General features: G+C 40.3%; 2 protein-coding genes across 3 annotated transcripts in view; one reads left to right on the top strand and one right to left on the bottom strand.

The window, feature by feature from the left end:
• CRH (corticotropin releasing hormone) overlaps window positions 1–22,029 on the top strand; it is a 128,535-nt gene that overhangs the window by 70,803 nt on the left and 35,703 nt on the right. The window lies entirely within an intron of this gene.
• LOC124507691 (proteasome maturation protein) lies at window positions 20,943–21,660 on the bottom strand. The gene has a single exon (XM_047073990.1). It carries the CDS (start codon window positions 21,612–21,614, stop codon window positions 21,189–21,191), a length of 426 nt encoding a protein of 141 aa, XP_046929946.1. The 5' UTR covers window positions 21,615–21,660; the 3' UTR covers window positions 20,943–21,188.

Genomic DNA, 22,029 nt, shown 5'->3' with positions numbered 1-22,029 from the left:
TCCCCTTTGTGGTATATGAAGTGATATTTTATTAGATTTAGCTTGTTATTCCATGATTTCCAGGCTTATTTTTGTCTGTATGACTTGTCAACCTTTTAGAGATAAACTCCTCCCACTATGATTATAATTTTGCTATATGTTTTTATTTTCTCAAGTATATATATGTAGATATTTTAATGAAGAGTTGGCAGAAATTGTGATAGGACCTTTTAGCCAGGTGCTATTAAAAACTCTGTTTGGCAAGTTATTTCTTAGTGACTCCACAAATATTGTTGTTTTACCTAGAAGTAGTTTCTACTAAATCATACCAATTCTTTAGATTTAAATAAATCACAATAGTGTCTTTTTGCTTAATAACCTTGTCTCTACCTTGGCATTCCACCCTATCACTATGGATAATTTGTGATTTTTGTTTTTTGCCCTGCCTAGATTGTATGTCCTTAGAGCAGCTTTTAAATGCTTTTAAAAATTAGTTGGGTCTAAAGACCCAGAACACATATATATAAATTATAATTATAAATATAAACATAAATATATATATATATAGTCTTTTAATTGTTCTCTTTGCTCTCTCTTATAACCAGTTCTTAAAGAGCTGATGAAAAGATGATGTCCTCCATCCTCTCTCCCTTGCTTCTTTCCTTCCTATTATTATTATTATTATTATTATTATTATTATTTTGGGAAAAAAACCCAGTTTATAGAGGATAATAAAAGATACAGATCAACAGCCAGATGAAGAGACACATAGGTGGGGTCTGGGAAGGTCCCAAGCACAAAAGCTTCTGTCCCCACAGAGTTTTGAGTGTTTCCCTCTTGGTATGTGGATGTGTTCACCATTCCAGAAGCTCTCCAAACCCCATTCTATTGCGATTTTATGGAAGCTTCTTTACATAACTACAATCAGTTATTAACTCCATTTGTAGCCTCTTTCCCTTCTCTGAAGCCTGTTTAATTGGGCTGAGAAATCTAAGTTTCTCATCTTGGCTTAGTCTTTCTGGTGGTCAGCCCCATCTAGGAGACATCCAGGAGCTCACCCAGAGTCACCTCATGAGAACAGAAGATGCTCCTAGTATTCTTATCACTTAGGAATTTACAAGAGTTTCAGGAGCCCTGTGTCAGGAACTGGGGTCAAAGACCAAATATAAGAACAAAAGATGCTCTTAGTGCTCTTATCACTTCTGAATTTTGAGGGTTTAAGAACTCTGCCAGGAATAGGGAAAAGACAAAATATATTTATTTCTTATTATAAATCATGCATCACAGGTGTATAATATCATGATAGTTTTATTCAACTTATCATTGGCTTGGGTGCTTTATTTTCAGGCTTTGTTTTCATTTTGCTACTTGTTACATTCTATCATCTTCTACATAAGAATTCATAATGCAATCATATTAGCTCAAATAAAATATATGTTCTCATTATTATTTATATAAGACAGGGAGCTGGAATGTGCCATTGCATTTATTATAAACATTTCCCCAATTAATATTAATGACTATTTTATTGAATTTACTGTATGACAGACACCCATTTTATAGCAATTCTCACAAAGATTTCCTTGTGTTTCTCAAATTAAGGTAAACTTATATTCTTATGGGCATAAAAAGAATAATCACTATGAGAAAGAAATTTGGATAGGACTTAAACCTGAATTCTTCTCTTGCCTTCCCAAATCACGGTTTTTATCACATTCTCTCTTACTGGAGAATCAGCAATCAGGATAGAACTCAGTTTTTGTTTTGTTTTAAGTTTATTTATTTATTTTGAGAGAGAGAGAGAGAGAGAGAGAGAGAGAGAGAGAGAGGGAGAGAGAGAGAGAGAATAAGTGGGGGAGGAGCAGAGAGAGAGCAGAAGAGAGAATCCTAAGCAGGCTCTGCATTGTCAGTGCAGAGCCTGATGCTGGCTCAAACTTACTAAGGATGAGATCATGACCTGAGCCAAAACCAACAGTTGGAAGCTTGATGGACTGAGCCACCCAGGTGCCCCTAGAATTCAGCTTTGAAAGGCCAAAAGCTTATATAATTTTGTTATTTCTTATTAAGAAAAAGAATACAAAACTAGAAATTCAAAATTAGATACAGAATTATGTATACCAAGAAATCATAGCAAAGTACAGATTTTAAAAGAGCTGATAAAAACAAATGTCACAAAATTAAATGCCTAACACATTGCTATGGAACTTTTCGCCTACATTTTTGGCTGTAAATTCTTTACCATTTCTTCCTATGACAACAATTTTGTAATGTTTTCTATAGCAAGAATGGAAAGACAATTCAGTCTTTTTATCATGGTTGTTAAAATGTGTTGTTATTATTATTATTACTGAAAAGTTTCTCTCAGCTTCACAACTTGTTGTCATTATCATGTAAATTTTTAGAACTGTTGACAAATATGAGAAGCCTCTGTCAATTTTCTTTCTATGAACTGTCACAGATGTGCTTGCTCTGTGTAGTATGCTCTGCACCATAGATCAGGGACTTTGTGTATTGTTTTAAGGAAGCTGGGTATACGTGAGCTAGGGGAGCTGTTCCGAGCACAGGGATTGATGCTGACCCTTGAATGCAGTGCCAGCATTCACTGGATGTTCTCAACTTTGGGTTATTAAACTGTTCAGATAAAGATTAGACTACAAAGGGCTTTGAAGCCAGTTTCTTTTTTATTTAAATAAGCTTTTTATTTTGGAATAGTTTGATTTACAGTTTTAAACCACTTTCACTGTGTTATCTCATGTAATCCTCTTAAAATTGTGAGATGAGTATTTTGAAGTTTAAAGGGATATAAGGATCTTACCTAAAGTGACAACACATGTCAGTTAAGGGCTCCCTGCTAAAGAGACAACGTCTGTGTTAACAGCTTTTATACAACAAACATGATTAAGGGGCAGTAGCAATAGGTAAAAGATCATTATGTGACTGATAAAAGCAATATCTTTTTTTATTTAAAAAAAAAAAAAGACCCTCTTTCTTTTGGTCAATCCATTTTAGTTGGGTCAAGTTCTCTTCATGAATTTCATGAGTTTCCTTGACAATTTATTTCTCTGTCCAGACTTTAAAGTGCTTAATAAAGTCCTCAGAGGATCACACACCCCACTTCTCTTAGAATGACTGTCTTTGGGCCCAAGAGAGCACTGAGAAGCTGATCTGACCTCTTGCAGATTGGCATTATTTAGTGACCACCCAGGAAAAGAAGGTACCTTTGCAGCTGACATTGTGCATCTATGTTTTAATGCAATAACTTTCTCTCAATAGACCTACTATAATTGGTGAAGGAAAATCAGTTCGAAAGGAGGAAAATATATTATTAGAACAAATCGACATGTACAGGGAATGGTAATTGTCTGTTCTCTGTCACCTAAAATGATATTAATACTAATGGAGTGAAGAGTGAGAGGGAAGAAAAGGATAGAAAAGTTGGCAGAGCTGTTTGTTCCAGCTTTTGAAAAATTTTAGATCATTAAAAAAAACAAAACGTACTCACTGTGCTAAGATGTCTTTGTCTTCAGCAGCATGACAGGAGAATGAGCAAAGGCTTTGGAGTAAGACAGAACTTGATTCAAATTCTGGTTCTGTTGCAACTGACTATATGATACTGGGTAAGGTATTACAACTATTAGAAACCTTAATGTTTTTAGTAGTAGAAGAGAGACAGTTGCAAGCTGGCAGGATTGGTGGGTGTTATCATGGTGAATGTATGCAAAATACCTAGTATACTATCTGGTATATTGCATTCATGTAACAGTATTAACTATATTATCATTCACACGAAGTTGGAGTCTTTTTTTCCTTTAAAAAAAAATAAATGAAAGGGATCTACCAATTCCTTATTGTGATTGCAGTAGACAAGCAGAACAAAGCAATCATTGTTTTTTCTGGTGGAATAAGCTGTACATGGAGCTAAGAAGACAAGATATAATAAAAATTGTATTGAGGTGGTATTTACCTGTAACATAGTGTGATATTTAATTTTGTCTATCAACTTGGCCAGGCCATAGTAGCCAGGTATTTGACCAAACACCCATTGGACTGTGTCTGTGAAAGTATTTTTTAGATGAGATTAACATTCAAATAGACATTTAAGTAGACTTTGAGTAAAGCAGATTGCCTCTATAAGGTGGGTGGGCTTCATCCCGTCAGTTTGAGGAGAAAAAGACTGAGTTATTCCCAGAGGAAGAGGGATTTCTGCCTCCAGACTGTCTTTGGACTCAGGCTGTAGTATCAGCTCTGCTCTGAGTCTCTGGTCTGCCAGCATTCCCTGCAGATTTTGGACTTGCCAGCCTCCACAATTGTGTGAGCCACTTCCTTAAATCAATCTCCTGCCCTTCCCCCGTCATTCCCATTGGTTCGGTTTGCCTATAGAATGCTGACTTATACACATAGATTAAATATTGATCTGTGGTGACATTGCAATAAATTTGGTTGGGGCCCTGCCTCTCTGGCTTATTTTTCTTTTCCTTTTTTACCCTTATTTTGATTTTCAGGTTTTTAGAGGATAGAAACCTATACACCTTTGTTTGGTATTTGTTCTCTGTTAGGCATCTATGTTGTGGATGATCAAGAAAAGTCAGAAAAAGCAAATGTTGGGTAATTTGTAACCATTTAGAAGGTATGTTCATACACATTATTTAATATTTACACCAATGCTGTGGGATAATTAAAATTATCCCTGTTTTAGATACAGAAGGATAACAATAAAAACAATATTGAGCATTTATTGAGTTCTTCTGCGCTAAGCATGTCCCAGGAATAATCTCATGTAAGAATCACAGTTTACTACTCCTAATTTACAGATGAGCACACTGGTTAGAACTTGAACTCTGATTTACTGATTCCAAAGGAGCCTATGCTTTTTTTCTTATGTGGAGAGGTGCCTTTTTAGATCCCCTCCCCCAAAGTGGATAGGACACATCTCAGAGCCCTTTTGTGGCATGGGTCTCTGAACTACTATCATTTCTGGAACTCAGCTAAAACTCTGGTATTCAATTAGGACAGAGATCGAATGACTCTAGGCTGCAAATGCAGAGCCTTGCCACTCCTGAGTTAAAGATTCTCATTAATGGCTATTAATATTGAAAGGGATGAGGTACATCTTTGTATCAGTCATCAATTTTCCTCTGCCTTTACAGTGGAACTGTAGGACAATTCTGGAGACAATTCAAGGCAACTGAGGAAGTAAGAGGAAATAGAATTAGAGGACTTAGGGGCTATAGGGCTTTTAGCTTCTTATCCTTCTCCCTCCTTTGAGAGACAAGGACACTGAGTCAGAGGAGCTGAGGCACCTGCTCAGGTACATTAGACTGGTACATTTAAGGTGCACATGAAATCACCTGGAATCTTCTTAAAGTGTAGATTCTGGGGCCTGGGAGTCTGCATTTTCTAACAAGCTCCCAGGTGAAGCTGATACTTCTGGTCAAGGGGCTATGCTATTGTGAGTAGGAAGGAAGACTGGGCATTATGTTAGGATAGAAGTGGAAGGAGGGAATGAGGTCTTAATAGGTACCGTAATAGGTGATAATTGGATAGGCTGGTCTCTACAGTGTTTGTTAACTCAAAACACTAATACTCTTTCAAAAACACTAATTTATAAGTGATCACATGATTTCAAATGCTACCATGAGGTTAAGAACTTTAACAGGCTGGAGCAATAGACTGATTTTTAATATGTTTAAAGTTAAACAGAATGAATATGATTTAAAAAAAAAGCCACAACTCTTACCAATACAGAATGTGTGAAATACAATTTAATAATGTGATAAAGACCTAGGGATTTAAGTTCTTATAAGTTTATTGAGTCAGTAGCATGATGTGGTTGCATTAACGGAAGTATATAGTGTGTGGGGAGTAGGAGGTGATGGTTTTCTTCCACATTGTACAAGTCATAAGATGCCTGGAAGATGTGTTTACTTTAGGGTGTGCCACATTAAGAGGGATATTAGAAGTGTGTCTGGGTGAGCATGTTTGGGGACATCTGGGGATTGTGCATTGAGGAATTGCTGAAGAAAGTGGATGTTTAATCTGGATGTTAAAATGTCATAGAATAATGTAAGACCTTATGCAAATATTTGAAGAGACATCATGTGTGTAGTAATATTAGGATTATTCTGTGTTAACTAGAATCTGTAAAAGTGGACACTAGAGACTGATTCCAACATAATCTAAGGCATTTGGGAGAAGACTAAGGAATAGAACTGGGCTTGGAGTTGAATTCCAGCTGTATGGCAGTGAGCACATCAATGGCCACTCTATCTCAGACTCCCCATTTTTAAAATGGGAAAAAAATCTTCCTCCCTGGTCATTATAAGGAGTCAATGAAATCATTTGTGAAAAACATGGCCAAGTATGGCAAAGAGTACTGACTCAATCACTTTTTAAAACATCGTAGTGTTAGAGTAGTCTAGCCATAAAATGACTACCTCAGGAAGCAGTGAGTTCCTTGTCACTGGAGGTGTGCAAGCCAAGGATGATTAATCTCTTGGGAATTTGGGGTGAGAACCTTGCACAGAGGTTTGCTACCAGGCAGGAGGTTGATGTACAATGGATATGATTTATAGGGTTCCTTCCAGTTTTAAGAGTCTGCGCAGGCTGGCCCACCAGTCTCTTTCCTTAGCTATTAAAAATGCGGGTGGAAAAATGGCTTCATTCAATTGTAATACTACTCACTTTTCAGCCTAAGATAGGCAGAAATGGGCTTTATTTTGAGCAGTTCTTTCCCTTTCCCAAACCATTTTTTGAATTATAAAATAGTACTATTTCCATTTTATGGGAATATCAAGGGCATATGTGTCATATAGAATAGCTTCCTATATAGTATGATTTGAGGAGAGTAAAGAAGACTCAATTGCACCAAATTATTTTTTCCATTGGTTCTGTTATACATCTTAAAATTACTGTTATTGTCACATCTTTGTATAGAACTATCAAAATGTGAATGTTATTTAGAGTGACTAATGCCTCAAGCCATTATCAGTCATTAACATCTTGGCCAGACTTAGTTTGGTCATTAGTGCATTATTTGGTGCTCATGAAAATGCACTGCTCAGATCTCCTGCTGTCGGGAGCATTGTTAACTGGCAGACCCAGCTGCTAGCTTGCTGGAACTTCTGCCATGTTTATACATGTCATGTTTCCTGTGGGCCACTTGCAACGAATGACTGACCACAGCAAGGGTAGTAATGCAAGACTGTTCCTGAGAGATGTGGGTCTCTAGCAACTTTTACTGGAAGACTCCCTTCAGCCCAACTGAACCCTTCTAAGAACTGTGCTATAGTCCTAGGCTCTTCCTACCCAGACCCCTCCCATTCCCTTTCCTTCACAGGTGTCAGACCCGCATTGTGGTTTAAGGCCTTCCCTGCCTTCTCGTGCTCCCTCACCTTTATCCTTCATAGGCACTTCCCTTAACAAACCTCTTGCACATATAACCCTTGAAGGATTCAAACTAACACAAGTGGTGCCAAGAGTGGTCTGAGGAAGCAGGTGGTAAGATGGATTTGCGAAACAGGCTTCCTCATAGCTCAGCAGGCAAAGAGGGTACCATCCTGAGTGATATAGTGCATGGTAATCCTTGGCACAGGGTGGAGGCCCAGACGCTCAACTTTTAACCTGTGGTGACCTGAGAAAATGCTCTTTTAGTAAGGCGAACTGAAAATCGTGGGGAGAGAGGGAGATGTCTGCAAAAGTTGGTTACTACTTAGTTGCACTGATGCCCTGGAGAGAATGAGATGGGGGCCTTTCTATGAGAAAGTGAGGGCCTTTGACAAGAAGTTAAAGGCTAACTGTGGGAGCCAGAAGCTGTCTTTGATAGCTCACAAAGAGACCCAGCTGAGCAGTATCTTTAGACAGAATCGCAGCGCTCAGAGACATTCAGAAGTTCAGCTGAGGCAGATCTGTCATATTAAGATCAGGGCCCTGGTTGAGAAAACCTGGGATCTGGATGGATGTTTCTTCAGACTTCCCCAAATCCTCAGAGTTCTCCATTATACATGGTAGCACTTGCCCTGCACTATGAGATGCTGTGGAGGCCTCACCTCCACAACACAAGAGGAGCTGTTTTCACTTCCTCACCTGGCTGCCTGGTGGATAACAGGTTAAATCCCAGCATAACCTGACTGAGGACATGCTGAGCCTGAGGAAGAAGGAAAGAGACTGAGCACAAAAGGAGCTTCAAGAATTAGCTAGAATGTACCTGCCATCAAGGAAATACCTCTTGAACTAGATTTGAGGACACTTGATCAAGGGGGCTGGAATGTCTGGCTAGATTAACAAGAATTCATTTTCTTGGGATGTGGGATTTAACACCTGGGAAGGACCAGGTGGTATAGACTGAATATTACCCCCCCCCAAATTCATATGTTGAAACTTGAATCCCCAATGCGATGATATTTGGAGAAGAGGGCTTTGGGAGGTAATTAAGGTTAGAAAAAGTCATGAAGGTGTGTTCCTTAGGATGAGATTAATGCCCTTATAAGAAGGAGAGACATGCACATACCCAGGAAGACCGTGCACAGGAAGGCCAGAACTGGAAGAAGGCCTTCACCAAGAACTCGATGCTGGCCCCTGACCTTGGAATTCCAGCCTCCATTACTTTGAGAAACAAATGTTTTTTGTTTTAGCCACTCAGTCTATGGTATTCTGTTATAGCAGCCCAAGCTAAGACACCGGAGAATGAGGCAAACTCATTGCTAAGGTGGCTCATAGCAATCTGGAAAAAGCTATGGCAAGTGAAAATGCATGTGTTTCTTTAGCAGACAGTAGAGGAAGTAATAAAAAGGCATAGACAGGTGGGCATGTTGGAGTGGATATATTATGTGATACAACCAGAGGATTATATTCCATGGGAGTTCCTGAGGACACAGCATTCATCAAGGCCATCAGGGAAGAGAGAGAGAGGCAGCAGCATCAGTAAGATGTTCACTGGTGGCCCTCCTCTACAAGCCAAGGTCATAGTAGAAGAGATAATCCCCAAACTAGCTTTGGTAACATCATGAAGACGAGGCCCCAAAGTAACGGAGGGTAGGTGGCAGTGCTTCCTGTAATGATTGGCCAAGTCAGGGGGGCAGCCAAGGGCTGGTTCCCCAGGGAGTATGGGATGGTTAATAGAACATGGCCATCCTCAAAGTGCAGCAGCTGGGTAGCCTACAAGGGTGCTAATTAATCTACAAACAGGGAAAGGCAAGAATTGAGGAACAGGAGGCTGAAGGCAGTATCCTAATAAAAAGTCAGAGTCCCTTGCTCAGTTTTCAGACCTAAGCTCATTACAGATCTAGAACCCTATTGACTGAAGTTTGAAATTGTCAGTGATGGTAAAAGATCCAGTATGGAGCTTATGGCAAGTCCCAGTGGGAGAATCACAATGCAGGTTCCTAAGAATCTAAGATTTGGCTGTAGACAATTGAAATGCCTTTTTTAAAAGGCTATATTGAGGTATAATTTCTATTTGAAAACTATTTTGATAGGTTTTTTTTTTGATAGGTTTGGACATATGCATATACCCATAAAACTGTCACCACAATTAAATTAATAAACATATCTTATCACCTCTAAAAGTTACCTCTTATTTTACCCCCCCCCCTTTTTATGGTGCTAGGAACAGTTACTATGAGGTCTACCTTCTTAATTTTTTAAGTGTGCTACACAGTATTGTTAATATCTTTTGAGAAGCAGTTCCTGGTTTGTTACTGGGCCCTGGTAAAGATGGATTGCTTGGCCATATGGCACCAAATGATTATGCATCTGGAGCTACTCATTAGGAGCTGGGGCCTGTGCCCTCCCAAGTCATAAAGTAGATGGGCCCACTAGCATTTCTTTGAGAGATGCAAATCGTGCATCTGGAGTCAAGAGCAAGCAGCACTTGAGGGCCCAAGTGAGCTCCATAAGTAGGTCGCCCAGATCTCTGTGTAGCCCAGCACTATTGCCCTGGCACCTTTTTCCCTGCTTGAATCAGTGACCCTGTAGGGTGTCCTGTAGGAGGACCAGCTGAAGGAGGAGGAAAAGGGCCTATCTTGGTTTAGAATGGGTCAACTTGGTATGTTGGTACAGCTGAAATTGACAGTGGCTGCGTTACAGCTACATTCAAGGATGGCTCTAAAGGACATGAAGAGAAAAAGGTCTTCTTGATGGTGAAGCTGCAGGCAGTGTCCCTGGTCATCTGTTCTCTGTAGAAGAAGTGGCTCAAGTTGAGAATATATATAGATTTCTGAGCAATGGCCAATGACCAAGACATTTGGCCAGGGATTTGAAGAAAAAGGATGGGATGGTTGGAGACAAGATCTGGACTAAGAGGCCTGTGAATGGAAGTATAGAAGTGGGCTGAAGTGGGAAGGCTTTTATATCACACATTAACACTCACCAGAAGACATCCGCCACAGAAGAGGCACTAAATAACCAAGGAGACGAAATGGTTTGGCCAGTTAAGATTAGCAGCCTTCTCATCAGTCACCAGACTGGCACAATAGGCATATGAATGTAAGGGCCAAGGTGGCAGGGATGCAAACTTAGTTTGGGCCTAATAGCATGGACTCCCACTTACCATGCATGAGAGTTATTGCTGCCTCCCAGTGTCCAACCTTTCAGCAACAGAGATCAACCTGAGCCCTCATACATGGGTCTAGAAACCAGAGGTAGAAGCAGGAATGGTTCCACTTTCCATCACTCCAAATGATCCACTAGGGGATTTTGTGCTTCCTGTTCTCAAGATTCAAAGTGTTGGTCCCCAGTGGGTATATGCTCTTGCCAGAGTGCACAACAAAATTTCCATTGAACTATAAGCTAAGATTGCCACCAAGGCTCTTTGGACTCATCTCCAAGGACAGCAGCAAGCAAGGGTCATTGTCCTGGTAGGGGTAATTGCCACTGATTGGCAGGAGGGGGTAGGGCTGCTGTTACACACAGGGGCAGGTAGGACCACAGGCAGAGCCCAGGCAATCCACTTGGATATCTACTGATAACACTTCTGCCCCGTTTTGGCTGTGAATGATCACATGCCAGAATCCTATCCTAAGGAGGATGTTGTTGCCAAGGCCTCAAACCCCTTGGGAATGAAGATTTGCATGAAACTTCCAGGCAAGCCACCAAGCCCTTTGAATGCATAGTGGGGGGAGATTGCGTAGGAGAACCACACATGATCCCAAGACCAGCTGCAGAAATGGGTACTGTTGTTCATACACCTACCTCTTTTGTCCACATTTCCCCTCAGGAAGAGAGGCCTCTGGGATGCATGGAGGAGCTGCTTCGACTTCCCATGTAGAGAAGTAGATCAGGCCATGAAGTGGGGTGACTGTGGTAGCCATGAAAATTCATAACTCAAATCTCCTCCCGTGGGAATGTGATGATCTGACAGCACCAGCTGCTTCTTCTCTAGATTCGCCCTCACATTCACACTGAGGCCAACTTCCCCAGGCTGCTCCCAGCCAGTGGCTGAACATGATGCAGCACTGGCACAGGTCCTCTCCTGAGGGATGCAGGACTCCTCCAGCTGGTGACTTTGACGCCAGACTCCCCATCAGAGCTGCAGTCCGAGGCTCTTCCTACCCAGTTCCCTCCCTCCCCCTCTTCCTCACGGGAGTCAGACCTGTCTCTCCATCGGAAGGCCCTCTTGTCTGCTCCTTTCCTTAAGAAGGTTCCTCCAACACACTCTTACATGTTTAATCTTGTCACCATGTCTGCTTCTCAGAGGATCCAGACTAGCACATATACACTAGAAAATGATGGCTTTTGACTCAGACCTGGATTAGAATCTTATTTTGCTACCTATTAACAATATGACTGTCCTTCAGTCTTTCCTTATTTTCCTCACCAATAAAAGTATCTTATGCCTAAAGTTCTAGTGAGCATTAAATGGCTTATCATTTGAGGAGTACTTGTGATGTGCCTCCTCTGTTGAGTACATGATTGATTCCTTTCTCATCTCTGTGATTTAGCAAGACAGTGAGGAAGTGGGATGTTGCGCTCCCAGCCTATCCAGCTTTTGAGTTCTCAGGAGCATGAAGATACTGGGTGCCTAGGGAGGGAGGAGGGGGGGAGGGAGGAGGGGACACAGATTAGAGACTGAAATTGATCGCTTTATTTTAAAGCCTGTCCCCAGTTCTATGTAAATTCTCATATAAAGTTTTTCAGAAGAACATTAAAAGCAACCATGAAGAAAAGTGACTCTTCCTGGCTGTGCAGTGCTCTCTATGCCTGACCCCCTCCCCACCCCCCCTGCTGGGAACACATGCCTTCCTCTTAGGACCCTTCAGAGCCTCACACAAAGGGCCATACATAGGATTTATGCTCTGATGAGAGCAAGTTCATGGAGCAGAACAATGTGACTGTTGTGTGACTGATGGCAGTGGAACTTTCTGAAAAGCCCTGAAAATTTAATTATCATCAACAATTTAGCCCATTTCAAATGAGGTTTTCGCAAGCCCACATACTTCAGAATTTGTTTGATAACATGAAATAAAGTTTTCTATGGCGTTTGTAATGTGTCAGGGACCCCACTTAAGCTGGGCCTCCCTGTGAGCACTGTCTGGGCTCACTTACAGAGGATACCCTCTGTGAATTTTGTCCCTGAGGTGTGGTTGGGAACAAGGGGGAGGGAAGGAATTGAAATAGGGAGAAGATGTCAGGACTTTAATTATTCTCTATTATAGGTGGCCTTTAACGCTAAGTCAAAATGAGATTTTAAGCCCCTGCTCTCACTGGCCTGATGTGAGGATTAGATTGAATGTGAGAACACCTTTAAAGCACATAGAAAGTGTTTGACATCTAAGTGTTCAGTAAATACCCATTGATAATAACAGCACCATCATCTTTTTCGTGTTGCCCTTCCTCCTCCCCATAGTACACTCCCTTCTTCTTCTCACCTGCCTAATCTTACCTGTCCTCCCGCTGCCTCCTTGAAGTCTTCCTGCTATGGTCCAGATGACATTAATAAGTTTTTTGCTTAATGCCATTATAACTTCTATCTCTACCCTCATTGGGCACAGACAACATTTGCTTGTATTCTGCTCTAGGGATGTATCTTCTCTTGCTTGAGGAGAAAAGTAAGGCAGTGTAGGTAGTGATTAGACCATGGGATGAGGAGCCGGAATAACTGAGATTCCATGATTTATTACTTATATGAGCAAGTGACTTAGCCTTTCTGAGCCCTGGCTTCCTTATTTTTAAAATGGAATCTATAACTTACCTTATGCATTTGTCATGAGGATTTGGAGATAAATATGCAAAACTCATGATACAGAGAAAGGAAATTATTTGTTTGTTTGTTTGTTTGTTTATTATTTTGCCCTTTTATCTGCCAGAGAATCTAGCAGGAAGGACTCAGCATTCACTTCATAAATATTAGAAATAAAATTGAACCCTTTTTGCAATCACTTTTTTAGATAAAGATTTTTATGAAACTGGTGCTTCTCATACCTTCCTGAGCCTATGAATCCCTTGGAAAATCTGATTTGATAGATCTAGAAGAGGGTATTTTAACATGCATCTCAGGACATTCTGATGTTCACGCCACTTGGGAAAACTGCTGTAAAGTAAACTCAGAGCATGCTTTAAACCCTCAATGATTATGTAAGGTTATCTGTTTCATTAAAAGAATGGAGTTATACCAGCCTCTTAATAATTGACTCACATTGCTGCCCAACTGATTTGGGCAAAGTGACCACCATGAAGAGGTGGGTATGTGTGGATAAGTAGCATTGCCATTGAGCTACCATTAGGTCAGAGCCATTAGCTGCTATGGTGTATGCTGTGTCTCTAAGTGGGATCTAAATGTATTTTCTTAATTGAATGAAATCCAAAATTTCATTTCATTTCAAAGCTGCATAATGTGTAATTAGAAACCTAGTTACATCTAATGCCCTGAATGGAGATCCCAGGGTTGTCTCACAACAGTCAAGAGGCTTGAGCAGATAATTACAAGCACTTCACTGTGATAATTGCCAACCTCAGAGAGCTCTAAGAAGAGAATGCCTGTGAAAGCAATGGCTTTGAAAAGGTGAAGCACTGTTCCAGTGTCAGGTATTGTTATCAATAAAGAGATTTTGTCTTTTATGAAGCTGGGATTGTTAGGAAAGAGGTTCTTTTACATGTCATTGGTTTCCTTACCATTCATCAGTCCACAGTGAAATGGTTTTAATGAGGCATGGATTGGGCTGAGACCAAGATGAAAGCAGAACCAGGGCCAACAGGGAAGAAAAAAAGAATATTCAGCCCAGGAGCATCTTCCTTTGTGCAAGGAGATTTCCTAGTGGAAGCATTTGAGATTTAAATAGCAGACTTGAAAGTTAAGCTCTTTCTATTTCCAGGCATCAGAGGAAATATCTTTAGAGTTACCCAACTTATCTTAATATTCAGATAGATTTAAAATGAATTTCATAGGGTATAACTCAAGCACCCTCAAGCAAGTAGTACTCAATCTGCTCAAACCTCAAAGGCCAGAAGTACAGAGGCTGGGTTGAATTCTTGGACTAGAAACTGAAAGACCAGCCCACAAAGCAAAGATATATACATACTTGAGTTACATGTACTACCTCATAGCATACAGTACTTGACATCACTTCTTATCAAAAATATCCCTTCCTTTCTAAGTCTTAAAGTGAATGGTGTTATCTTCAATAAAAACTATATTGAATTAACTGAAAAAATTGAAGTTCTCCTCCAACCCATTAAACAAATGCTGAAGACCAGAAAACCCCATATTTGATCCCTGTCTTACTTTATAGAAAGTATTTAGGAATATTGATGATATCAATGTCACATTCCTCAGCTGGTTGTACATATGAGATTTGGTTGTTACTGAGGGAGTCTTTTTTGATAAGAGAAGTCATATAGTGTGAGTGGAGGTAGCCTGGAAGTTGAGATATTACATCACAGGGACTCAAGTTGGGAGCAAATTCCGTGTGTCATATTTCTAGACTACTATGTGAGATCAAGACCTTCAGGTAGTGAGTTCACCTAGCTGACTGCCCAGACTACTGCATCTTTTGTGGCGTTCATAAAATAAAAGAATTAGAATTTTTTGTGGTTTTTAGAAAAAGATTTGAAAGAAAGGTAGCCCAGTGTTGCTTATAGAAGTAAAGAGAAAGTTGTGGTCGAAGACAGTTATAGTTTAAGAAAACAGAAGTTTTGGGTAAATCAGGCAGTGGAATGTGAAATTTAACAGTGACCCTGTTCTATGAATATAAGTAATTCACCATATATTCTCCACAGAAAGAAGAAAAAAGTACTTTGTGAAACTATTTCAGCTGGTGTCTCAGCTAGTATAAAAATTGCTCATCAAGTGAGAGATAAAATTTTAGTGGAAATTGAAAAGACAATTTGTGGTATAATGATATGCACGGAAAGCCTATGTCTGTACAGAAAACTGATTTGGGTGAAATCCAGAATTTACATAATTAAGATCTTGGGGATTTGTGAAAAACTAGATACTTGTCTTTCAAATGCATTAGGTATACAAAGAAATTTATATCTGTCTATCTATCCATCCATCCATCCAGTCATTCTTGTTTGAAAAGCCGAGTATTCTGTGTGCCAGGCATTGTGTTAGGAGGAAGGATACTGAGTTTAAGGGACAGTGACTCCTAAAGAGGTCTAAGGCATATTGTCATGGAATACCACTTATTATGGAAAAAGGACCAATCTTGATATAGGATTGGAGAGAAGGTAGCCCTTATGGTTTACTTATTATCCATTTACTACTCACTCTACTTTTCTGCATTAAGCAATTTCACAGCTAGGAAAATCCACTCAACCTTATCTACCCTTGATTTTTTTTCCCCCCGAATGTTTTTCAAATAATCCTTGATTATTTGGCCCTACAAATTATACATCACAGGGAAGCTTGTCAACAGGTTATAACAAAACATATACAGTAATAAAAGCAGGAGATCTCACTTTGGTTTTATGTGACTTCCTTTGGGTTTCTGGTGACTTGAGAGCAAGCATTAAGGGCTCTTTCTTCTTGCTGAATGTACTTTCCACACAGATGGGAGGACCAGCATGGATGCTGAAGTTTAAAGTGGTTTCAGAAGGAGGATCCAGAATCTGGGACTAGCTTTCTATCTTTCAGGGTCTTGGTTGTCCCATCTTATTCCGCTCTTTTGCTCCCTTTCCCACACTAATAACAAACAATAAAAACACATTATGGCACAGTTATTATACGGCCTTTTTAAAATATTAGCTCATTTATTGACTTCAACTATATTAGAAGATAGATGTTCTTATTGTCCCCATTTTACAGATGAGGGAAAGGGGCACAGAGAGATTGTTTGAAATTGCATGGCTAGTAAACTGCAGAGCATGGATTCAAACCTACCAGGTTTGGTCCAGACTATAAATATACTGCCTCTCACACTAAAGTTAACCTGATGACAGAAATGTCTCTCATTCATCATATGTTCAGTCACTATTGTGTGTGACAGGAGACTCAAAGAGGCCTTCCTCCCATTGGACCTTCTATTGACCGTTCATGTCCATCTTATTTGATTAACTCATATGGAGAAAGGGCAAACATTAAGAGCTATAGAGCATATTTCAGTTGGCTGGGAGAATTTTGAGACCATTTCCAAATATGCTCTGGTTGTGATGCTGTCTCCACATCCATTGGACATAATAAAGACAGTTGAGTTAATAAAAGGTTTGCAATAGCAGACACTGTGTTCTATTGGTTGCAGAGCTGGTTGAGTTGCTGTCTGATGAGCAGAAACAAGGAATACTGTTTGGCTTTTAGGGGTTTCAGTCTCTCCCATTCCTCACAGATGACTAGTAGGTGCTGCATATGATAGACAGTCTGTGGAAGTCCCAGACCAAACTCCTTCCCTAACTGAACATTCCCAAATGCCTTTCACTCTCTCCTTTTATTTTTTTTTTAAGTTTATTTATTTATTTTTGAGAGAGAGAGACAGAGCAAACGGGAGGGGAAGAGAGAGAGAGAGGGAGAGAGAGAGAATCCCAAGCAGGGTCTGTGCCTTTAGGGTGGAGCCTGATGTGGGGCTTGAACCCATGAACCATAACATCATGACCTGAGTTGAAACCAAGAGTTGGCTGCTTAACTGACTGAGCCACCCAGGTACCCCTCACTCTCTCCTATTAAAGCAATAATAAAATTTATCAGAAATAAAAATCAAAGTATTCATCTTAGCTCACAAAATGGTTAAACCAGATCCATGTAACTTTCACCTTTTCTCTTTCCTGTGAGACATTTTTGGAAACTATTTTAAGTTGTTGAAGGAACATTCCACTTGAAGAAAAGGTTAAAGTAGTCGTGACTGGGCTGAAGGGACAAAAAGCCAGGAGAATGAGCTAAAGTTCCAGGAGCTTCGTTGACCTATTTCTGCCAGTTTTGCAAAACAGTACAACACCCTCACCCTTCACGTGGTTGGATGACAGTCAGGGCCGTCCATCACAGACACAAACAGAATTGTTTCTCTGCTCATCTGCCCAGGTGACCACTCTGAGGGACCATTGTGGCCAGGCTGTTCTGAACATTGGACAGCAGGAAAATGCCTTCCTCCACTAAACATATTCTCTCTGCCTTTTACTCTTTTTCCTTTCCTTTGAGTCCTGGAAGGGTATATTTTAACTGAAGGGAAAATGAGTCCAGAAAGTGAACTCATCTAGATGTGATCATGGGTGTTTTTGTCCCAGCTGTGCTAGATTTGATCTCATGGGATGCCTTGGGCCACTGAGAGAATGTGGAGCAATTGCTTGGATTCATAGGACCCAATCACAGCTAAATTTCACATTTCACTGCTTGATTTACCGTAAACTTGTTTCCTAGGTTAGAACTTTAACTATCATTGACCTCAACTTTCTCTCTGCTTCTACCAGCAAGGAAACCCTATTGTCCCTTTTTCCTTGTTTTCTTTATTTTCTCTCATTTTCCTAATCAAGACACTTTCTTTTGAATAATTCAACTTTGGACTGAACTAAAAAGATGTTTGTTTACATGTCTGAATCTTTAAGGCCATAAGACTGAGCCTTCCCAAAGTGACACAGTAACACAGAGTAGAATTCAAGAAATGTCCATTTAGTAAGCAAATAAACATTTTGGTCACTGGTGCACTGGACCAGTGCACCAGCAAATAAACATTTGGTGCACTGGAAACCAGCTGCAATACATCCATTCTTCCCAATGACTGTAGTAAACTCCTTGATTCTTGGTGCCATTTCCTTAAGTGTGAAGCCTATGCTTTACTACTATGAACTGTGTGATTCAGGTTTCTTAACCTCTTAGTTTATATTTATAAAAGTGACCCCAAAATAGGACCTACTTCCTTGGGCTAAGGATTCCATGAGATAGTCTACATGAAATCCTTTACGGCATTGCCTGACTTACCGTACCAGTTATTCCAGGTTCCATGCCCATGCTTCCTGCAAAATACCCAATTGAGTTACTCTTTTCTGTGGATGGACACTCTGCTGCTGAGCACATTTTCAGAGCAGAGATGACTGGTCTGTCTTTTGTGTAGTATAGACTGAGGTCCCTGGTCTCAAGCTGCTGTGCCTGAAACTCGGATGGCTCCTGCTCCACTTACTATCAGGATGCGACAAAATACTGCAAACTTAGAAGCATAAAATAACTCCAGCTTCACACATTCTGTGGGGCAGGAATTCAGAAATGGTGCAGTGGGGATGGCTTGTTTGTTCTACAGCGTCTGGGTCCTCAGCTGAGAAGACTCGATTGGCGAGGGGCCGGCATCACTGAGGGCTTTGTCACATGGGTGTTTGGCACCTGGGCTGGTGTGTTAGTTTCCTAGGGATGCTGCAAGACAATACTACAAACTGGGTTGCTTAAAACAACAAAAATGTATTCTCTGACAGTTCTGGAGTCTAGCAGTCTAAAATCAAGGTGTTGTCAGGGCCATGTTCACTCCAAAAGCTCTAAGGGAGGATCCTTCCTTGTGTATCCCAGCTTCTGGCAGCCCCAGGTGTTCTTTGGCATGAGGCAGCATAATTTCACTCTTTACCTCCATCTTCACATGGCCATCTTTCCTGTGTGTCTATCTTCACATGGTGTTCTCCTCTCTCTGATAAGGACGTGTTAAGGGCCTTCACTACTCCAGATGCTCTCATCTTAACTAATTACATTTCCAATGGCTATATTTCCACATGAAGTCACATTCTGAGGTACTTAGAGTTAGACTTCAGCATATCTTTTGGGGCAGGGGGACACAATTCAATCCCATAACAGCTGGGATTCAAAGGCTCGGGCTGAGCTGGCATTATTGACCAAAACACCTACATGTGGCCTCTCCAGGTGGCTGAGGTACCTCACAACACGTATCTAGATTCTGAGAGGGAACATCCTGAAAATGATCATTCCAAGAGAATCAGATGGGAGCCACATGGCCATTTATGACCCAGCCATGAAGTCACACGTATCACTTCTGCTGTAGTCAGTTGGTCAAACCAGTAACAGTCTACCCAGATTCTACCTGTTTAGGGGAGGGGACATCAAAGAATTTGGGGACCATGTTTTAATTTTTTTTTAACATTTATTTATTTTTGAGACAGAGATAGAGCATGAATGGGGGAGGGTCAGAGAGAGAGGGAGACACAGAACCCGAAACAGGCTCCAGGCTCTGAGCTGTCAGCACAGAGCCCGATGCAGGGCTTGAACCCACAGACCTTGAGATCATGATCTGAGCTGAAGTTGGATGCTTAACCAACTGAGCCACCCAGGCGCCCCTGGGGACCATGTTTTAATCACCCACTTTCTGCCCCTACCACACACACAGCCTGGGAATAGTTTTTCTGAATTTTCTCATTTAGTTTCCATATTAAAATACAGAACACAGGATCTTCTCTAAGACAATAGAAAGGTTATTCTCTTGCACATTCCTATAAAATATTTTTCATTGTCATTTTGAAGATAGGATACTAGACTGAACTGGTTTATCTTTATATTTTAATTTAAAAATCAAAGAATTTTAAGGAAGAAAATTTAGACTTGAAACAAAGTATTTTTGAAAAAAAAATTTTATATGAGCTGAAAATAGACGACATAACTGGGGTGATTACGAGCCGTTGCCAGGAGGTGGGAAGGGTCTGTCAAGTGAGAATGCTGTGATCCTACAGCAGTAGGAATTAAGGCTGCAGCTTAGTGGTTGTTGCTTGATTTTAGAGAATAAACTGCCAAAATATTGTGGAGAGCTGATGTGAATGTCTAATCACCTTATTTTTTTCTAATAGATTTCTTTTTTTTTTTTTTTTTTTTTAACCATAGCAAAGGTTTATTTTTAAATAAATTATTATGGGATTTGTTCATGGATACATAGTATGTGTGTACATGAATATTCTGATTATTTTTCAATTTAAGCATCTTGTGATATATAAATCTATGTGGTACAACAGTTTAATCAGCATATCCTGGTTGCTTTATTTAATTTTTCATGTTAAAGACAAGACCGAAATCAAAACCTCTGAACTTATACTTTTCAACCTCAAAGAATAGCTATAATCCTAAAATAGCATCAATACAGCCAATATTATTCTTCTGAATATTAATGAGCTATACTGAAACAAGGTAAAATATAAATACCTTGCTTTGTACTTAATTTGAAGTGTTGCCACTAAAATCAATTACAGATGTTTATTCTGAAAGACATTACTATGAAGGTTGCAGACTCAAATGCTGATAATGGTTTCAGAACTAAATTTATAGAATACCCAAACAACAGGTTGCACTGTAGACCTGTAGACAGTTTTAAAATACTCATTAGCAACAATTTTTTTTTTTAATTTTTTTTTCAACGTTTATTTATTTTTGGGACAGAGAGAGACAGAGCATGAACGGGGGAGGGGCAGAGAGAGAGGGAGACACAGAATCGGAAACAGGCTCCAGGCTCTGAGCCATCAGCCCAGAGCCCGACGCGGGGCTCGAACTCCCGGACCGCGAGATCGTGACCTGGCTGAAGTCGGACGCTTAACCGACTGCGCCACCCAGGCGCCCCAGCAACAATTTTTTAAAGATATAGAAGGCTACTGTTTTCATATAAATTGGGAGTTTTAAAAGCATCTCCCTTTAGTGCTTTCAACTGTCACATGGCAATAAACCAAAGACCCAAATGATTTCAAATGATCACAGATGCTATTTAGGCAAGAATTCTCAGATGTCAGTACTTTTAATGTTGTGTACATCAAATTATAGTAAAAAGAGGACTATAAACAAGACGCAGCCCCTCTATTTTCATGAACAGCACAAGAGATTACAGTAAACCCAGTTTATATTCCACCATCAAGTGTGGCTCTCCCATTAGTTCACTTTGTGACGGGTCATTAAGAATATCTTCAAATCCAATAGTCTCATCATTACCCCTCAAAATATCCAGTGAAAGGTTTGAGCTTGGAAGAAATGGAAGACGCTGAGCCTGCTGCACTGCCTTGAATTCCATTTGTAATTTGAGTGGAGCAAACAGACCCTGGATGTTTCTCAGTGTGGAAAAATTCATTTTATCTTGGTTGAGCTGGAAATTTTTTTCTGATAATTCAAGAGGATGACTAGGCAAAAGTTCATTTTTCACACAAGGAAGGCCTTTTCGAAGAAGATCGTGACTTTCAAAAGGTCCACTTGCTGAAAGTTCAGTAACTGGAATGCTGTCCTTTAGCTGAGATCCAAGGCCTCTGGCATTCATCTTCAACTTGCTCAGTGAACAGCCTCTCAGCCCCGTTACCGTCAGCCGGCTCTAATAGATTTCTAAATACACCCAGCATGTACTCTCTTACCGAGCTTTTTTAAATGTGGTCTGGAAGAATAGATAAATACATGATCATCTACTGCAGGGCCACACATTATAGGAAAATATGGCTCACTATGTATGTTTATCAAAAACAGGTATCAAGATGTTCATAGCAGCACTATTTGATAGGCCTCAACCGGAAGTACCAAAGTACCCATCACAGCAGAGTGGATACGGTGTGGTATGTTTATAGTGGGATACCATAGTCCACAGCGATGAGAATAATCTACAGCTACACCCAACAGTAGGGATTAATCTCACTAATAATGGTGAGAGAAATAACACAGATACAAAAGAGAATATGGTGTAT

Source organism: Lynx rufus, unplaced genomic scaffold, assembly GCF_022079265.1.
Source record: "Lynx rufus isolate CCGP_SWC_20201006 ecotype Redwood Valley unplaced genomic scaffold, mLynRuf1.p SCAF_12, whole genome shotgun sequence".
NCBI lineage: Eukaryota > Metazoa > Chordata > Mammalia > Carnivora > Felidae > Lynx > Lynx rufus.
The sequence above is the reverse complement of the archived record's forward strand: the minus strand, read 5'-3'. Positions and strand labels throughout refer to the sequence as shown.